The sequence below is a fragment of the Plectropomus leopardus genome, chromosome 5 (genome assembly GCF_026936395.1).
Source record: "Plectropomus leopardus strain MGB_pleo_1.0 chromosome 5, ASM2693639v1, whole genome shotgun sequence".
Lineage (NCBI taxonomy): Eukaryota > Metazoa > Chordata > Actinopteri > Perciformes > Serranidae > Plectropomus > Plectropomus leopardus.
Window position 1 is genome coordinate 15,367,643 of NC_142180.1, and position 19,910 is coordinate 15,387,552.

The window sequence follows — 19,910 nt, forward strand, 5'->3', positions numbered from 1 at the left end:
TAGGTGCTTAGAGGTTACTCTGCCCTCTCTCAATGTCAGTTTATTTTTGAGCAGTTTATTTTTCAAGCTGATTTTTCAATTTAGAGGGGTAAAGGTCTTCATTTTTACAGATGTCTTTCAGCACCACTTGTGCTCAGCAAACTGTCAACTGGGTAAAGTTAGCATTTAGCAACTCGACTGTTCTGTTTCTAAAATTCAGTTGAAATGGAGAAGAGAGAGGCCTGGGATTAGACGGTTATTGACCTTCTAGAAAATGTTTACTGCGGTTATCTCAACACATTTTTGTTATGTCTTAATATCTCTGTTTGTTCAATTTTGCCTGGTGTACAAACAAAACCATGATAAGTCAGGTCTGTCAAAAGAATCTTTACTGAGCAATACTATATCGAGGTCACATTAAGTCTTTGCACCAGCCTGTTAAAGCAAAAAATGTGGCCTGAATTTTAACTTTGTGCACAGAAAATTAAGTATCCACCACTATTACATACATTATCAACTTTGTTCGTGTGTATGTATGTGCAGTGTATGTAGAGGATATGTGTGTGAGCAGGTATCCTTTATTCATGTTTGGTTACATGAGTTTCCCTTAAAATCACTCATGTATACTTGATATGTTTTCCCCCCCAAATCCCTTCAGCAATACTAAACTTAGCAGAGCTAGAACCGATTGGAGAGACACCTCTGGCTCCGAAGAAAAATTTCCTCTCACCCCTTGAATTTTTCTTTGCGCTCTCTGACCCGTGATAGTAGTGTGATTTACCCCCGAGAGTTGCTGCACAGCGGCCCTCAATCAGCCTTTTGTTTCTCTGGACACTCTGCCCCGTCTATAATTTTCCCAGGCAGAGCAGATAGCGAGCAGCAGTTCAAAGCATCCTCCCAGGCTGGCTCCTGCCTCAGCGGTAGCATTGGGAAACAGACCCTTATCTCCTCCTCCTCCTCTCTAGCACGGGGGATGGGGTGAGCTTATCTCCTCTACTCCTCTTTCGACTAAAGTAAGAGAGGCCAGTGGTCCGCCTGAGCCCTGCTCTGGCCATGACCCACATCCGCTTGCAAACACACAAACAAAACTCAACTTGCGTGGCCACACACATGCACACATTAATTTTTATATAAGAAACTACACACCCTGGGACTGGAGAGGTTTGGACTTTTTTCCAGTGCTTTTGCTCCTTGTTTTGTTATTGATTGTTTATATATTAATGTGTTTTTGTATATTAAGCTATGCCTTATTATGCACCTATAGTAAAACATGTAGTCATTATATTGGACATTATTGCTGCCTTAGCAAAAACATTAATAACATTTAGCTCCATATAGTGTATATATAAAATAGCTTAAGATCCACATATGTTGTATTGCTGTTGTTACAAAAGGAGCAGGGATTAACCTTTTGCAGTAGCATTCTTTTAAAAAGTTTTTTCATCATTTTTTTTTATTTTTGTAAAATTTAAAAATACACATAATGACAAAAAAATAACAGTATACAGTGCAGGAAGAGCCAAAACAAAAGGTTAAAATTTCACTATGTCACAAAAAGCACAGTTAGTTTGTTTCCCTTATTCTCCAGCTAAATTTACCAGTTTGTACTTAATTTCCCAATAGGATTGAGGACAGAGGATAGTGTAAACAAACAGGTCGGATTTCTCAGTTATCAGGCAACCAGTCAGCAGTGTTAGACTGGAATGATGTGTCGAATACAATACGTAACTTGCACACAAAGGCCTTTAAAGGGATTGTGACATTTATTACTGTCACCTATATTTAAACAATAATGGGTTAAACTTGAGCTAAATTCAAAACATATTATTGGAATTGGTTAGACCACAGCACACACTGTGCACACGGTGCAGCACACACACAAAATGCCGAGGTGTTACCTGAGTTTGAGGTGTTACCGTTTGAGCAGGAAATTGCTTTTCTACAGGTGATTTTGTTGTTCGGTTCTTGTAAAGCTTTTGCTTTACAAGTAATTCCAGTTTTACGGAGGGAACAGAGTGGAGTTTTTTTTTAATGCAAATTCAGCAAAACATTAGTAATGCTTTTGGAGCTGCATGACCTCATGGACAGAGAGGCTATTGTGTTCTGTCATGTGTCATTAAAGTCCATTAATTACTTTCAGTACCCCTACTAAAATGTATTATTGTAAAAAATTAGTTACTGTAAGATATTGAATAAGAACACCTTAATAACTTGTAATGTAATGTTGAGTGCATGTGAGTTGTGTGCTCAGGAGACAAATAAGAAACAATAGCCCCTCTTTTCTTGTGCCTCTGTGAAGCCAACTTTAAAATAAATATAACACAAACACACCTCTTAAAATGTCACAGTTTCACCTTCTCACACACTTTTCTTCCTTAACGGTTTCCCGCATGCTGGGCTCACCAGCTCATCTCTGTTCAGAACACAAGTGGGAGAAGTCTCCTAAAAGAATGCGGGGGGAAGGCCTGTCGACATTAACCTGCTTCCTATCAACCGTCCTCAGCTCCTACACACTTGTACAAACACACACACTCTGTCTTGTGTGTGTGTGTGTGTGTGTGTGTGTGTGTGTGCGTGTGTGTGTGTGTGTTGTGCAAGTAGAGACTGATTCAATGAAGTCTCCTCCTCGTATTGACAAAACTAAGCCATACACAGTTTTATTGAGTCTGTAGGGGGACTTCTACTCTGATAATTTACCGCCAGGAGCCTTTGTAGACAATGTGCGTCCCTTCAGTCAATAGTCATCTGCCATTCTCGGTGTTTATGAATGCAACAGCTGAGACATCTGTTGAAAGGGGGAAAGGTGTGTCCTTGCAAAACCAAATGATCGAATTTAAAATCTGATTGTGTAGTTGGTCCATCCACTCCGTTCTCTCCATTAACTCCACAAAACTCTGTGAACTGAAAAACTGAATTTTCATTATTACCAATAGGAATCAATTAGTCAATTTTATTTAAAGTGTGCAGTCGCTATGAAGTAAGGTCCCAAAACATTCTACAATTGGATTAAACATACAGGAGAGAAAAAAGGGTAATAAAAATTAAAAAAAATAAAACTACCATATTAAAATGTCAGTGTTAAGGGGGATGTTTGAAAATAAAACAACCACATTATATTGTGGTTATATAACGGCACATTTATATACATTATTAATAGTGATGTGATTTTAATAAGTGATGAATAGAACAAGTATTCACCTCAAAAGCCAAGCAAAGTGCTTTAAAGAGCACTCCTACTTGTTTAGTTTACATTTGGGTCTTCATAACTTATTTGAAATAATCTTATGTGTGTCTCTGTGACATGTTTTAGAGTCATCAAATGGGGGGTATTGCAGCATGAAAAGAAATATGTTTTTCAATGTTTGATTGACAAATGTTTCATGGATAAAATAAAATACCACAATATTTTTGACTAAATACTTGTATATCAATATCGCAGTGATATTGTGTGGTTTACTATTGGTGCTTTTATGAAATACTAACACAATGAGATTTTTCATAAATAATCATCAGTAATAAGGATATAATGACTAAGTGGATAAATAAAATAAAATTGGTTAATTCAGAAAACAATATTACTTAACTGTAATGCAGCCTTAAAACACTAACAACATTCCAGTTTTCAAAATCAAAGACAATATTTAGTCTCATATCATGATATCGATATTATAGCGACATATGGCCTAGACCTACAATGCAACAATAATGGTTGCTAAATTTTAATGCTGTTGTAATAAGCAAAGACGGTGGTTAGCTGTACAGTTAGCCCAAATCCACTTAAAAACTTCACCCCAGAAACCCACGAGTGACATGATTTCTGCTATACCCCAGAGTATCTAAAGTTTATGGCCTAAAATTCCAGGATGCAGAAATTGCATTTCCTTCAGCTGTGTATTTCTCTGTAAATGAACCCCTGTAGAGTCCTAATCCCAACTTCTGGCTCCACAATTCCTGAGTTTAAATTAATTTAGACCACTGTGACCGACCAGTGTGTGAGTCAGCGTGCTGGTAGCCAGATGGAATAACTCTCCCTGTCTACGGTCTGCAACTACGACAGCAGCAGGAAACAAGATGACATGTAGATATGAAGAGATGGAGCAGGATTTACATCCAAGGGTAGAGCTCAACTCACTGTGGACTTCATTTACACATCTAATTTGGGTTTGTTTAATAAAAGACAAAAACTAAAAACTTTTTTTTTGGGGGGGGGGGGCAATAAACCTGTGGAATTCCAAATTTACATTTTCCAGGCCTAAAATAGTTGTGGAATCATTGAAAGTTTTGGAAAGGTCATGGAAATTTGTAATAACATTGTTCCAGTAATCTAATATGGATAACTTCCACATAATGTAACTACCAGCAAATCATTTTTTTGTAGCTGGTGACGCAACGTATCTCTAATATGCGCCTATGTGTGAAAATGTTTGACTGTCATGTACAGTTCTTTATTTTCTCCCTGCAATTTGCCTCTTTCTCCATGTATGGTAGTTAGCTGAAATAATGTGTGAATAGATTTGGAATCTGATAGGTTTGAAAAAAAAGGATGAAGTGCAAGAAAATGTGTCTTTTTCATTGGTCCTTGTAGTCATGGAAAATTTTTGAAATTTTATCCATGAGAATACATGGTAACCCTGTTAAAATGAGCCTTTGTGTTGTGTCCTTGTGTTTGTGTACGTGCGTGTGTGTGAGCAAGTGTTTTTTTAAGTGTCTGTTTGCATGTGTGAGAGTGTGGTGATCACAGTCTGCCATTGTTGAGTAATGTCCAATTAAGACCCACAGTGAGGCAGGTAATCTGGCCGGGGTGTGCGGAGGGAGGGGGGGGGTGAGATAAGTGGAGGCTTTGGCTTGGTGATGATTTGGGTTGATTATCTGCACTAATTGGGCCAGCCAAGTAGCAGAGCAGTGGTTGAAACCTGCAGTCTCACCTCTCATTAAAATGATCTAATGATGAGTCTCCGGCTCTTCTGACCAGAGGAGCGGGTGGCCGTGTTAGCAGGCTGTCCCTGAGGACACGCGCCCTAAAACAACCTACACTGTTGTTACACTTTGGACACAGTTGCAGAGGTGGGAGTGGGACTGTTCAGTTAAGAAATCATCTGACAATATGTTGCTTTCAAGAATTAATTTTTTTTGTTGTTGTTGTTCAAAATACAAAGCTTGCTTGAAAGGTAGGAGGTGTGGATTGTTAATAAATGCAGTTATCAGTCAAAATAAATTTTAGTTTTAAATCCAAAATGTTTTGTATGTACTAGTTATTTTGAATGACATTGTTACCGATTGTTTTTCTTCCTATTTTTAAACAAATGAACTCTGAAGAGGATAGAAAATGTATGATATTGTAGCTGTTTGTTTTTTGTTTTGTTTTTTTACACCAGAAACTTGCCAAGATCAGCTCTTGGCTTTCATTTGAAAGTATCATTTTCACGCAGAGGTTTGCTGATATTCTAAGCGATGGGACAGGAAACTAACAGCAACTTGGGGGTCAATGTGGTTGGGTTGAGCTAATGGAAAACAGCGCACCATATGTGTCACTTAGTGATCTACACCGACATAATTGTTTTTAAGATTTTCTTCATGTTCAATATTCTGAAAGATGATATACAGTGGGGTTTTTTTCCTGCAAAAACTACAATGCAACTGTCAGTCACATAACTGAGCCTGTAAACTGCTCGGAGGAGGAACCAAAGCTCTCATAATGAGCCAAAAAATGATAAGAAGTGTGTTTAAAACTGTAATTGACATCATTTTGTGCTTTCCTTCCCCTCTTATCCCTGCTTTTATTTAGCCTGTAAAAACTAGATCGCATGCTTAATCTCTAAAGAATACTGTTCTTTATTTTTATTGTGTTAATCACAAATGTCATTGTATGTGTGTGACTTCTTGTACTTGCGTGACATATTTACGTGACTGTGCTCATGAAATGTGTAGCTGTCTTGGCTGTTAGGTTCCATATTTATGAGATGGAGTTTTATGCGCTCCATGTTACAAAGGGAGGAAATGAAACTTCCTCATGTCTCAGACAGTGTGCAGCATGTAGTCTGCTGCTCTAATCCCTCACCTGCTCCACATTACCAAATCCCTATTACCTGCAGCCCACCTAATCTTGGGATGTAGTTTCTGTCAGGTAGGATTAATAACCACCCCACTGTGGCCTGAGTGTTTGAATCGGTTTGTATGTGTTTGTATCTGTTTAAGTGTGTCCACTCACTCTACCACCCCCTCCCCCTCCCTTCTTTATTAACCACATTGTAATTTATGGTTGTAGTTCATCGACGGACGGCTGGCCAAATTGAACGCAGGCCGTGGCTTCTCTGACGTGTTTGAAGAAGAGATCACAGAGGGGGGCTTCTGTGGAAGTGAGTAGTTCTAGACCCATTTGTCAATTAGCCACATTGTGTTCATTCGTTCGCAGTATTTCATGCGATACAATGCAGTTATTGTGCTATAGTAAAATATAAAAGCAACAAGCAGAACAAGGACAAACCTTCAAAGTTATAAAAAATACGTATTCTAAAACACTGATAAACTGATTAAAAATCTGGTAAAATATAGGAATGGGGGAAATACATACAGAACAGTATCCTGATATTTCCTGTGGCAACACTGTTTTAATACCAAGACACTGAGTATTATTTTTTCTGTTAAAAAAAATATTGATACTGCAAATACAAATTAAACTTTTGGCAGGCTTCTAGAAAGTCATTTGCTTTTTCAGTACACTAGATACATTTTGCTGCAATAAAAATGACTGATGTGAGATGGAAAGACTAAAAACTGTACATAATTTGCAGTTGATAAAAAATAATAAATTCAAACTTATTGCCATATATGTAATTGCAAAACCATTAAAATTGCAATTATATTATACTTTGACTTAAGTATTGTTATAATATTGTATCTTGGGGCCTCTGGTAATTCCCATCCCTAATAAATGATATAGAATACTGTGGTGCTCGTGCTTTATAACATGTTAATTTTAAAACATTTCTGGTTCTGGTCTACTTTTTGTTTGAGTAATTTTTAAGGCTGTTGTAAAATTTCTCATAAATTTCTCATGTGTGACCACATGAAGCACTTTAAATACAATGCACCAATGATCGTACCGTCTCTGGAAGCAAATCTGTAAAAAGAAAAATGCCACCTCGTGGAGAATTGTTTCATTTTTAAAAAAAAATATTTGACACGCATGTTTACTGTCATTTGTTGTAAAACAATCTATTGGAGCTGATACAAAGGTTACTTGTTAATCTGATTGAATGTGGCGACAAAAGATTGACGAAAGAATTAGTAATGTTTTGGCAGGATCGAGTGTTATTACATGTGGAGACTATGCACAAGACATCACAAGTTTGAAATCCCACAGGAGTGCTCAGACAAATTAGATCATTTTGATCACAATATTTCAGGTTTTAGTGGTATTTACACGACAAAGAAAAAAAGAAATGGCATCCAGACGCATCCATCAAATAAATATCCGTCATATTAATGGGCTTATGAGTTCTGATCTTGACTCAAACCCACACTGTCATCTGTGATTCTATTTTCTGCCCTCTCAAGTCATTTATATCCAGTTACTAATGTTAATTTTACATTATCAGTAAATGTTTTACTTTTAGATAATTTATTTATATTTAACATTTTTTATCAACCACATTACCTGTTTGTTCAGTATACTTTTGTCTAATTTTTTTTAAATACACAATAATATGTGAGTGTGTGTCTCAGAGACTGTGTCACAGTGTAATATACATAGTTACCTTTGCTTTGCAATGTTAATACTTAATATGTTTATACTAATGCTATCGAGTGCAAAATGATTAATTCATATACTCTGTGTTTTATACATCCCTCCAGGTAATTCAAGGTCTTACCAGCAATGGATGCACACTGTGAAGGTATTCGCAGAATGTCCTGCATATCATACCTAAATGCTTTTATCTACGGCTTCTTTTTTTTTCTTTTTTTTTTTTTTTACATTTCACCCATTTCGTTCCCAAGTTATATTTAATTGAAGGTGTGATTGACACGACTCAGTGTTTGAAGTCCTGGTGTTGCCTTTGGAATGAAGTGGGGGGGCTGCCTAAATGTACAGACCCAGCTCGAATGCAGTTTGGTGTGTGTGAAGCGGCGCGTGCAGCAGGACAGTCGAGACAGACAGGGAGGGAGACAGAAGTGATTTGACGTGACAAGACGTCCTCCGACATGACATGTTGATCTGGCAGCAAACACAGGCGTTACTCCGCTGAACCGACCCAAGAACACAGATCTCTCCTTCCTTCTTCATCTTCCTGTCTCTTTCCTCCTCTCCTTTTCTTCCCCTATCTCTCTCTCTCTGTCTTCCTCTCTCCTTCTTTTCATCTCTGTCACAGCCCCCCCTCTGTCTCCCTCTCTCTCTCTCTCTCTCTCTCACTGAGTATCTCTCCCTCACCCTCCCTCTCTCCCCACGCCGTCAGCTAAAGCTGAATTAGTTCTCTAGAGTGCTCTTCAAAGGTTTGTTAAAGTTCACATTTCCTGACTGACAGGGATCTATAAGAGGGGCCTTCACCTCGGCCTCTCTCCTCCTCTCCCTTTGCCGACTTCTGAAACGCTGTCTGCCATTTACTCTGTTTAGCCGTTTAGCTGACGCTTTGTGCTTACACTAAAGACCAAACAGAGAAAAAGAGTGAGACGCCGAAGGAGAGATGCAGCAACTCTCAGAGAGAGAAAAGAAGACAGGCACAGAGAGATATTGGGTGCCATAATGTCAGTCTGCAGAACTCAAAGTAGAAATCAATCACACGCAGTCCCTTCCATCGCTGTTTTAGGCTGCTTCTAAATAAAAACCTCCTGAATGCTTTGAATCATGCGGCCTATCATGGCTCAGCGATATGATACTTTGCCTGGTGTCACCATTTGTTCACTGAAGTTGCATTACAGTACTATTTACAGCTGCACAGGGAGTTTTGGTTGTGTTTGATATTGAAAATTACTCCTTTGTGACTACTGCGGGAGGCCAATGGTATGGAAGAAATAATTATCATCATATTGATAGGGACACCATGCATCACAGTGTGACAGAATTCACACAAAATAATCTGAAACTGATTGTCAAAGCATGCTCTCAGTCATTTGTGTTGAATATGTAATATAATATCACAATTTTATTGCATGCTGTGTGTGTAACATGAATATTTACTGTATTAAAATAAACGTGAATGTGTGGAAAATCACCCAAAAAGACTTTAAGTGACCTGTTAATAATTTTCTTTCTGTTACAGAGAGGAGGAGCACTCATCAACACAGCTGTGACAAAAGTACGTTCTGCAAAAACGCTTAAATAAATGTAGCCTCATGCATTGTTTTATAAGTAAATAACATCAAGTCCTCAGATGACATTTTAGCAGGTTGTTAAAAATAGTTAGTCTGCTTAAATATAAGACAAATTCATGTCTGTTTTGGAGTTGACAGTGGAAGGACTTGGAGCATTGTTCATGGTGTTTAATGAGCAGTGCCATGTCCTTATGTGCTGTACAATAGGTGGTCAGGGTGCCCTTTCATGTTATAGCCTCCTGTTAGTGTGCGAGGCTCTCTTATCCAGCCTTTTGTCTCTGTGTTTTTGCCACAGGGATCAAAGCATTTCTTGATGTTACATGAAACCAGAACAGAATGTTAATGCAACATGTTTTGATTAGTAATCCGTGTGTGTGTGTGTGTGTGTGTGTGTGTGTGTATTTGTATGTGTGTGTGTTGTTTTTCCTCCTAGGCCAAGAGTCATGCCAAGAGGGGCATCCGGGACTTTAAGGGCAGACTCAAAGCGAGGGTGAGCAGCATGGACCCTCACACCTCTCTGACACACATGCACACGCTTGTAGAAACATGCGTGCACACACACACACACACACACACACACACACACACACACATTTCGTTCTGAGCCGCACAGATACAGTAGACATACCCCCCCTCATAGAAACAGACAGGAAGGCTGCTTTACATGGAGTGTGTGATTCTGACGCTGGGCCCTTTAATGACTGTTGAAGCCTGCTTAGCGCTTTGTTCAGGGCTGTACATTTTTAACCAACGCCCCTCTGGCTATGGCCTGTCATGTCATCCGAGCCCCGGCCCCTTTTTCTCTTTTATTGTCTGCATATTTCATCAGTGAGCCTGTGATTTCCTCAAAGCTAATGTAACGAGGTGTATGTTTCCATAAGCCTGATGGATTTGATAAGGCAATAGCAGTTTGATCTGTCAGTGGGAAACTGAGCAGAGAGGGCACCGATGATGAACACGACGAGTACGCAGTGTTCTGCAGCGTGTGTGTGCACAAACACACACAGTAGAGGCAAATAGAGGTGTTGAAATCTATTTGATTTGAAGTTTAACAGATTTCCTGTGTGTTCTTAAATTAATTCACAGATACACAAATGAATTAATTTAAGTGTTTTTTTAGGATCACACTCAATCTGCAGTGCATTTATGTGGTTGCCAGCCACAGATGTCTGCACAGAGACCTCAGTGCACAAACATATTGAAATTAAACTCATCAGTGGTGGTTACCTTGAATATAATTGTTATAACCTTGTAGAGAACATTTTAAAAGTATACAGCAGGTGAAATTTGATTTATTTGCTATTATCTAAAAATCCCATGAAAAATACAAAAAAAACAACAATAAATTACTTCTCATCCAAAATTATTTATTCCTAAAAATGCATTAAATCTTTAAAGACAGATCATGAGTGGAAAAAGCCCTCCTGATTACCCCAAATAGCTCTGCACTGTAGTTTTTATCGGACAGTGTGGCTCACTGATGTGTATAATAGTTTTTAAACAACACCTTTGGATTTATGGCACAGATGAATAAGCAATATCACACTATAAATACACAATATCTGTTAGTAGGATCAATAAATCATCTCATGGGATTTTTTTAGCAGTAAGAAAAAAATGATATATTGCCAGACTGATCCATTAGCTTTACAAATGTGGCTGAGAAATTGCAGCAAACAGGACAAAGGGCGTCACCTTAAACAAGCGAGTAATACATTGAATCTGTTGTGATTTAGTAACTTCATTTCATTTACAGCACAAATCATCCAAGATTTACATTCATCGTTTCTCTCTCAGGAAGAAGAAGAAGAAGGGATGATGGTCTGTGCCGGGTCTCCCACCAGCACCAAGAGCCTGTCTCCAAGGAGACTGCAGAAGATGAGACGGGTATGACACGCACGCACACACACACACACACACACACACACACACACACAGATGCACATCAGTAAATGAGTTAACTACATGTACACTGGCTGATCATACCAGAGCTCAGTTTTCACTTGACCGACATGGATGCAGTCTTCCACTTCTGTGCTCCTTCCGTCCACTTTTTGCTCTCATTTCTTTCCTCTCTCCATCCGGACTCCTTTTTTTCTATCTCCATCTCTCTGTCTCTCCCTACTTTCTCTCTCTTGTAACAGCTCTTGGAAGTACAGTAGTTTGTCAGGGTGCCAAATGTAATGATAAGCATTTTTTTTCTTACAACACACTCATGTTGTACATTCAGTATTTTTCTCTGAACAGCGCGGACAGTAAAATCATCTGCTGGTCAGCATTTCCTCTGAAGAATTTGCTTGTGCACCATAAGTGGTTTGCACGTGTGTTTTTTTTTTCTTTGTTGTGTGCAGAGCTGGCATACAGTATGCAAGCACATGCACACTCACAAAATACACAATCATCAATAAATTTATCAAGAGAGGTAGAAAAAAGAAAAAAGATAGAAAATGATAAGACAGTAGTGTAAATGAAGACGTGCACTTATACAGTTTTTGGTGTCGGAAGTGTCATGAAATTTAATTTGTGCAGTATTGAACATATGCAAACAGCCTCAAGTTAAGAGTTATATCTTCCACCTTATATCTATACTTCTCAAAGCTGCAGCTTTTCCACCTCTTATTGCCAAATAAAAACAGCAAGTAGACTTCCAATTCTGTCTAAAAAAACCCCACAAAAAACATGCCTACATGCACACACTGACATTTTGGTCACAGTCATGTAAGAGTGTGATTAGGAGAGGTTGTGCTGTCTCTAATTAGCGTTGTGTTTCCTGTGTGTGTGATGAGGCTGGAAAGTCTTAGCGCAGAGGAAGGTGTGACGGCCGGGGAGAGGAGAGGAACGGCAATTAGGGCTTTTCTAAAGGCCTCTTCGGACACCCTTCCCCCCCAGCCAGCACACACACACAAAGACGGGCCCAACCCAAAACACACACACACACACACACACACACATGCACACACACACACACACACACAGATTAACAGTTAACATGCAATTGTTGTGTGCACACACCCTCAAACACATATTGCACGCCACATTCGGGATATACACACGCTCACACCCCTGTCCCTGCCACTGAGGCCTGTTCATTGCCGCAGTAACGGGTCCCTTGAGACCACTGGAGGAGGGACACACAGGACACAGCTTAGCATGTCCCACAGAACTGGTTTTGTGTGTGTTTGTGTTTATATATATTTAACCATCAGTTTCTCTTTAGCAGTGCTCTCCTTATTCTTGTCTTTTTTTTAGCATTACTTCATAACCCAGGTATATTAGTAAATTATCCAGACACCAACACTTTAAAGACACAAACCCCAGGAGGAGAGTGCACTCTGACATCTCTGAATTTTTTTCCTTGTCAGCTGAAACTAAGACTGAAAATTGAGAAGCCAAGAAAGCCTTGATAATTTATGGCCTGTCAGTGTGCAGTAACCCCTGGAAGATTGAAACTCTTCAAAACAGTATTTTTTTTGCTGGAAATATTTGGCTCTTTCAGTGTTTTGTTGTTAGCTTGGTTTATCTTTATACCCGTATTAAAGTGTACTACTTGGAAACTCAATATTGAAGCTGAAAAATAACTAATTCTTACGCAAAAAAGTTTTCATATCCAGTTCAGAGAGATTTTTTTGTTTGTTTATAAAAGGCCACTGAAAAATAATTTGGCAAGTACATACTTAAATAAACACTCTTCTTAGGTTCCTCGTGTTTTATTTAATATAGCTACACTGTATGGTAGCCATTTATTTACTCTTTAAAGCACATCGTATTTACATTTCCGTTAGTTCAAAAGCATGTTGGAGGAAAATATACCTATTGTTCTCTCTCTCTCATCTCTCCAGCTCTCACCTTTCTATCTGTGTTTTTTTAAGATTGCTTCCTATGAAATCTTGATACTGTGCTCTGCCCACAACTGTCTTGACCAGGTGTTCGTTGCAAGAGAAATTGCTCTCAGTGGGACTAACCTGGTTAAATAAAGGTTAAATAAAAAGAAAAAAAAATAGGAAACATGCTTTAACCCTCATATCTCCTTTCCTTCTTGTGCCCACACACAGACACTTAAAGCAATACCTGCTCTTATTCTTAACCCTGCATTAATTAGAATATGTCCCTCTCTGTCCTGTCTTCGTCCACAGTCTCAACACTGCAATGACACTCTTTAAATGTCCATCCTAAAATGTTATTTTCCTAAGATAAAATTCTAAAAATCCTAAATTTTTTGAACTCACATAATGCCCATATTACATCAGTGTTGGTAGACGTATTATTAGAAATAGCTCTCAGTTCAACAGTTCAACACAGCACCACCAAAATAAAATTTAAAAAAGCAGCTTCCAAAATGACCATCAAGTTGAGTCAGAAGCTCTCTTTAACAGTCAAACATTATAACCTTCAGAATGATAGTACCTGATTCGTTTTAGCTAATGTAGGTGTACCTGATAAAGTTGCAGCTAAATGTATATCGAAGGTAGTGCAATGTTTCTGCTTATTTAGCAATATTCATGCCCAGTTGAAAGGAAACTAACTTAATTTAGAACAAACATAAGACAGTTTTTTAAGGAAATGTGCATAAATCTTACAGGAAAATAAATACCAATAACTCTGTGTGTCCTTTCCACACCTCTGACCAAGTGACCACTGAAGGTTCATTCACCTGCTAATATAAATTCAGAAAGAAGTTGTCATCTGGCACTCCAAAAATAATGTCTGATTAAAGACATTCCATCTCCCTGTTTGAAAGAAGAAGCCTGATACATTTTTATCATTCATCATCTTTTTTTTGCAAACCTCTCTATGTCTGTCCTTGAAATGAAATGAATGATCCTGGAGTAGCTTACTTTAATTAATCATAGCAAAAAAAAAATAATCAGTTATGAAATTCATATTCCATTTGATCAGCCAACACATGTACCAAAGTGAAAGTGCCGCTGTCATTTGCGTACATATTTCAGCCGTTATCTGGCAATGTGGGTGATGCGCAGTGTTTGGTGGAGCTTGTTGATTAAGAATGTAGGAGTAATCCTTTCGTTTGACAAAAACAAGACTGAATTGGACCGCTGACTTCTTGTCTGATACAACAAACAGCAACCATTGTTCTGGCTCCTGTATGGTTTTGTGTGTGAGTCCCACGTCTTCTTTTTGTTTTTTATTTTAGATTCTGTATATCTGTGTGTGTTTTATGTAGCATCGTGTGTCTGTACCTTAGCCCTTTTGTACACAAGCATGTATTTGATTGTGTGTACTGCATGTACACAAGCATGCATGCATTTAGCAGTTTGCCTCAGGTTTGAGACAACAGCATGACAGCTGTTGAGAGAGCAGAGGCGAGCAGGGGTTGGGACAGCGTTATGGACAATGACAGCCAGCAGGCTTGTGGCCGGGCTCAGCCCCAGGCTCTGGACTCCTCACCTGGTTGAGGCAGGAGAGGTGCCAGCCTGGAAAACACCACATAGCCCTGGGTGGAGGGGAAACAGGGAGCTGACAGAGATGTGAAGCAGAGGAACAAAGTCACACGGATACTTCAGTGTGTCCATGTTGCAGTGTGTGTGTGTGTGTGTGTATGCATGGGTGGGTGTGTTTGTGGGGGGACAGCTTCGTGTGTTCATGGCCAGCGGACACATATGTGCACTGTACACATGACTTGTGTCTGTGTTGTGTACATTTGTGTGGTTATGATTTCAGCATTATTTGTCTCCAAGTTCAAACATGCTTATACTAATATGTATTTCTTGTAATATAACATTTAACTTGAAGTATTACTCATAAAGCATTACTTAGTCGCTGTGTGCGCACTATGTTCATATGATTGAACGTGCAATAATATAAACAATATGCAAAGACAATACTTTCTGGGTTACTTGAATAGCTAATAACTATTTCACAGCCTATGCATGTACTGTAAATTATAGAGCATGCAGTTTGTGTGTGTTGCAATTCATAATAATTACATTTATTGATTTTATTGTAAACGGAAAAAAGCTCAAATATGCTGGTAATATTCAATGTAAGATTAATATTGTTGATAAATATTGTCGGACGAATGGTCGAGATGTATAACAATGAACTTTAAGTCCAGTGGCTCTGTCCATAGCTGTGTAAGTGTGTGTCTACATGGTTATTTGTATGCGTTTGTAGTCTCCAGTTCGTTTAGTTTCTCCCCACTTCAGAGGCCCACTGGTTTCCTTGCTGAAACCAAAGTGCCATCTCCTGGCACCTTCAAAGTACTGCACTGCGCCCATTCACAGAAAGACAACTGGTGATTTTACTGGATGAGTTTAGTTTAGTGTAACAGAATGAGCATAATGCACATTTTCCTTCTTTTATATGGCTTCTTTTTAAGCGGAAGGGAAGTGGGCTTTCAGCAACAGCCAGTTGGACAGACGTGCAGTGGATCTTGCCTCAAACACTGTTTTTTTTTTGAGTGAGCAGCTCTTAAACAGACTTGGCCGTACTTCTGCAAAGGCTCTGCTTCTCCCCAAGGTTTGTTTGCATTTTACCGGCATCTCTTTACATACACTGCCAAGCTGTGAGATCAGTGCCCACTCAGAAATACCATATGAAATGTATAATGTAAGACCGGCTATTAAAGTCCGCTGGGCGTTTGGCCCTGTCACAGAGAGGCATAGTTGTTCTGCATAACCGGTCATGCAGGGAAGGAAGGCAAGAGGAGGGGAAAGTTTGTTTCTCCAAATGCAGCTACTAAAATGGATGGTGATGACTATTTTCCCCTCATAACCACAGAAATGAAATGTAATTTGTTATATCAAATCTGAGGCCCCTTAGATATGTTTCATACCTTTGTTTATTGCATTAAGGGGGACGGCCAGGGTACAAAGGGTCAGAGTAAAGGATAAGTTGGTCACATTTATGATTTGCTCACAATCATATTGAGAGTAAAGGCTTGTTAGTGGTTGTGTTTTTGTTGCTTTTTATGTGTGAATCCTGACCTGGTGATAATCAGGATTCTTTTACTGCCTTAGCCAGGTACTCAGGAACTTGGATCAGAGTAAAAGAGAAAACAAAATAATTTAAAAAATAATAATTAAGAAATGTTTTCCTCAGGGTAAAAGACAAGCTCAGATGTCAAATCTTATCCTTTATTTAAGCAACAAGAGGATTTTCTCCCTCTTCCAAAATACTGGATTGAGCTAGTTTTACGGAAACATCCTGACCATTTTTATTATTTTCATGACTTCTCCTCTGCTGTGTCTCCTCCTGACTCCTTTCGCTCTCTGCGATCTGTGCGACGTGGTGGAGAGGGAAGGGAAGCGAGAGGCAGACAGACAGAAACGGTGACATCTGTCACTGACAGCAGAGTGACGGCGGGAGAAAATGGGAGACAGGGAGTCATGGAGGGGAGAATTACTTTTTCATTTTCACCTTTCAGCTTCCCATTAGCCGACAGCGAGAAGCTAATGAAGGAGCAGTATGATAATCTGTTGTTCAGCTATTTCATGCTTCCCTCCTGTCCTGTCAGGCCTGGGGAGGTAGAGCAGAGCTGTCGCAGCTTTAACACGGGACTTGTTTGCACTGGTTGAGAATATTTCATCGTGGATGTCTAAATTTGAACAGTCTCCATATTTTTTTATTTTTTTTTGCATTGACATCTAATTTTAGAACTCAGATTTAACTGATGCTGTTAAATTTTGACAGCTTTTGAGGAGTGACAAAAGCATATTTTTGTATCTCACGTTACCAGTAAATTGGAATGAATATGTTGGCCGTTAAAAAGTGGGGAAAAAAATCCTTCTATCGTAAAATGCTTGGTTGTAAATAGTTTAATCTTAACTGTGGCACTAAAGGGTCACAGTGAAGAGAGGGAATGACAAATTGATAAAGCCGTGAAGTGAGGTACCATCCATTTACTGCTCCCTATGGAACTTCCTTTTGTAGACAGCACCAAAGCTGTAACCGAGATCAGAGGGCCAGGCTTCATGACCTGTGTCTGGTTGTGTTTGGGTTCACCTTGCTTTAATAAACACCTAGACGCACAGAGAGGCCCCGCTTCCCTAAACACAGCCCTCTAGTGCAAACGCACAGTCTAAATAACTGCACGCACCGCGAACATACAGCGTCACGTGTTTGTGTGTAACCTTTTCCGTCCAAACCCCACCCCTCCCTGAGTGTCTCACAGGTGCATCTCCGCTCCACCGGCCCACTTTAGCTGGCTGGCATATCGGCCTGGCCCCAGATTTACTGCCCTGACACAGGAATCCATTAAAGGCTGTTTAGGGATCCCAGGCCTGAGCCCCCTCTGAAATTTCTTTCATTATAGCTCCAAGCTACCATGGAAGGGGAGCGGCTCGGCCAATCAGCAGTGCCACCACATGTGTTCGTGTTTAGCCCGATGGCTGAGAGGCTTAAGTGGCTACTGCACACATCTCCTCCGCTGACTTTTATGGAGAAAATGGCACTTTAACTCTTTGTGTTTTTTCTTTTTTTGTAATAGGGTGTGTATGTGACTGAGGCTGTGTGTATATGAGTGTGTGTGTCCCACACTGGCCGAACACAGGCCCTAAATGAGGCCAGGCCAGCCACACGTTACATTCCGCCTGTCTGGCTGGCACTGCGTCGGCTAATCAAGACCGGCTTGGTCCACGGTTCCAATACTGCCCCGCACCCCCACCTCCGCCCCCTTCTTCCCCCGTTCCCATCCTTCTTTGGGGTTTTGAGGAATCTATCTCCACCTCTTGATATTTCCTTCCTTCCTTCGTTTTTTCAAAAAATAAATTTTCATATTGAATCTTTTGCACTTGTGTTGTTGTTGCCTTTTCATACTAAGCATTTCTTGCTTCTATTCACCTTTGTGTCTGATTTTTTTTTCTTTTACACCACAACCACAACACACGCACACAAACACTACAGTCTTCACTCCTTAAATCGGCCCCCCCAGTGCTATGCTCACTTTTGCGGTTGTAAAGAACCTTTTTCTCAGGGTTTTGGCTTTGATAATGTGGGCTAACATGAGTTTACAGAAAGGAAGTCAGAGAGGTGGAGCTAAGAAGGTGTTTCAAAACGAAAGACATTGCCTCCTAATGCTAAGTGTACCCTGTGAGTGCTTGTGTGTGTACAAAAAAACAGGAGCCTTAAGGACCATTTGAGATATAACACCCAAAAGAATTGACACAGGAGGTGTGCAGCAGCAGTATGTAAGAAGGTAAATGGACAAAATGCAAAGAGTGTAAATTAGATAGTGAGAGATAGTGTTAACATAAGCGAACATGCGGTGAGAGAGGAACATGTGCGTCGTATTGGAAGGCATGTTAATAAGTGGCCTGGGGCAGATTCGAGCTCCCATGGGGAGAGTCCTGCCCTGCTCTGTAAAGCTCCTGTCTCTTCTTTAACCCGCCCATTAAATATGGTACACAGGTGGCTTATTAAACCCACTGTGTCAGACAACTACAGTACACGCTGATCATTCAACACTCTGCAATGACAAATACAATCACATGCAGCAGTGTCCTGATGCAAAAGATTAATGCAGTTATTTTCACTCACAGTGCAAACGCAGCTTTTAGTTCGCATATATGGCTGATTTTGATAAAATACTGCAGGGGATTTTAAAGATTTTTTATCCCTAGACCCAAATTTGACGAATTTAGCATCAACCCTAAGGGTCCAGGCTCATTAAAACAAGCTCGTAATCCTGTCTTATGGGGACCCACCAGACACAGACCTGCATCTTTTCTCTATCAGGTTCCAAGCTGCGGTTTTATGAAAATCTTCACATAAGCAGAATGCCATATTCTATCTAGCTTTGTATCTTTAAGCTGAGAGGCCCCCGGGGTCCACTTTTATTGTTTTATCCCATTATGCTTTGTGTCTAACAACATCCACTTGCTGTGTTGTTCTCATTAACAGCAAAACTTCAACAAGTATCCCATGAGCATGGGCCCTCGGGATCTTGGCTACGGGCTCGATGATGATGAGCTGGACAGTGCAAGCAAGTAAGTACTCCTATTATTATGATCAATACATTTTGGCACTGAAGCCATTTCCATGTTGTTTTATGTATGTATGTCACGTATGTTGAGATATGAGAACTTTTTACAGGCTGACTGATTCATTTTATGAGGGAAAAGCTGACGGCAGGTTGAAAGTTGCTTTTCCAAGCAGAGTCAATCTTTGTTTTTAACTCATGATGATACTGCCCCCAAGTGGACATATTTAGTAACAGCATACATTGACTCAGTCATGCACTGTCATGACTTCTTTTCAAGAGAACTGGTCATCACAGTGTAATTGTTGACTTGTTTTATAAATTAAATATTAGATATTAAATATCATAGATGAGCATTTGATGCTCACTGAAAAACACTTTTTCTTATGAAACACTGTTTCTGTCTCAGGATCTCCTCAGAGGATAGCGGGGATGTCCCTTCGTACATCGAGGACAGCGACGACTCCTACTCACTAGATCTCGACATCGACTCCTCCCATACAGGCCAGATGAACCTGCTGGAGGAAATCCTGGACTCTCTGACCACCACAACAGTGGAGCAAGGCAAACTGAGCGCTGCCAAGAGCCTGGACTTCTTCAGGTCAATGGATGATTTAGACTACAAGACCCCGGTATGTAAGAGAGATGGAGAAGACTTCTGTCCATATTCCTTTACGTGGTGTCA

At 39.8% G+C, this 19,910-nt stretch overlaps 1 protein-coding gene across 2 annotated transcripts in view; it reads left to right on the top strand.

The window, feature by feature from the left end:
* dennd1b (DENN/MADD domain containing 1B) overlaps positions 1-19,910 on the top strand; it is a 119,875-nt gene that overhangs the window by 94,044 nt on the left and 5,921 nt on the right. For both annotated transcript variants that reach the window (XM_042515126.2, XM_042515132.2), the window contains 7 exons: positions 6,245-6,335; positions 7,834-7,874; positions 9,237-9,272; positions 9,722-9,778; positions 11,086-11,175; positions 19,147-19,232; positions 19,635-19,857. In XM_042515126.2, coding sequence (XP_042371060.2) covers positions 6,245-6,335; positions 7,834-7,874; positions 9,237-9,272; positions 9,722-9,778; positions 11,086-11,175; positions 19,147-19,232; positions 19,635-19,857 — 624 coding nt within the window. The remainder of the gene's footprint in view (positions 1-6,244; positions 6,336-7,833; positions 7,875-9,236; positions 9,273-9,721; positions 9,779-11,085; positions 11,176-19,146; positions 19,233-19,634; positions 19,858-19,910) is intronic.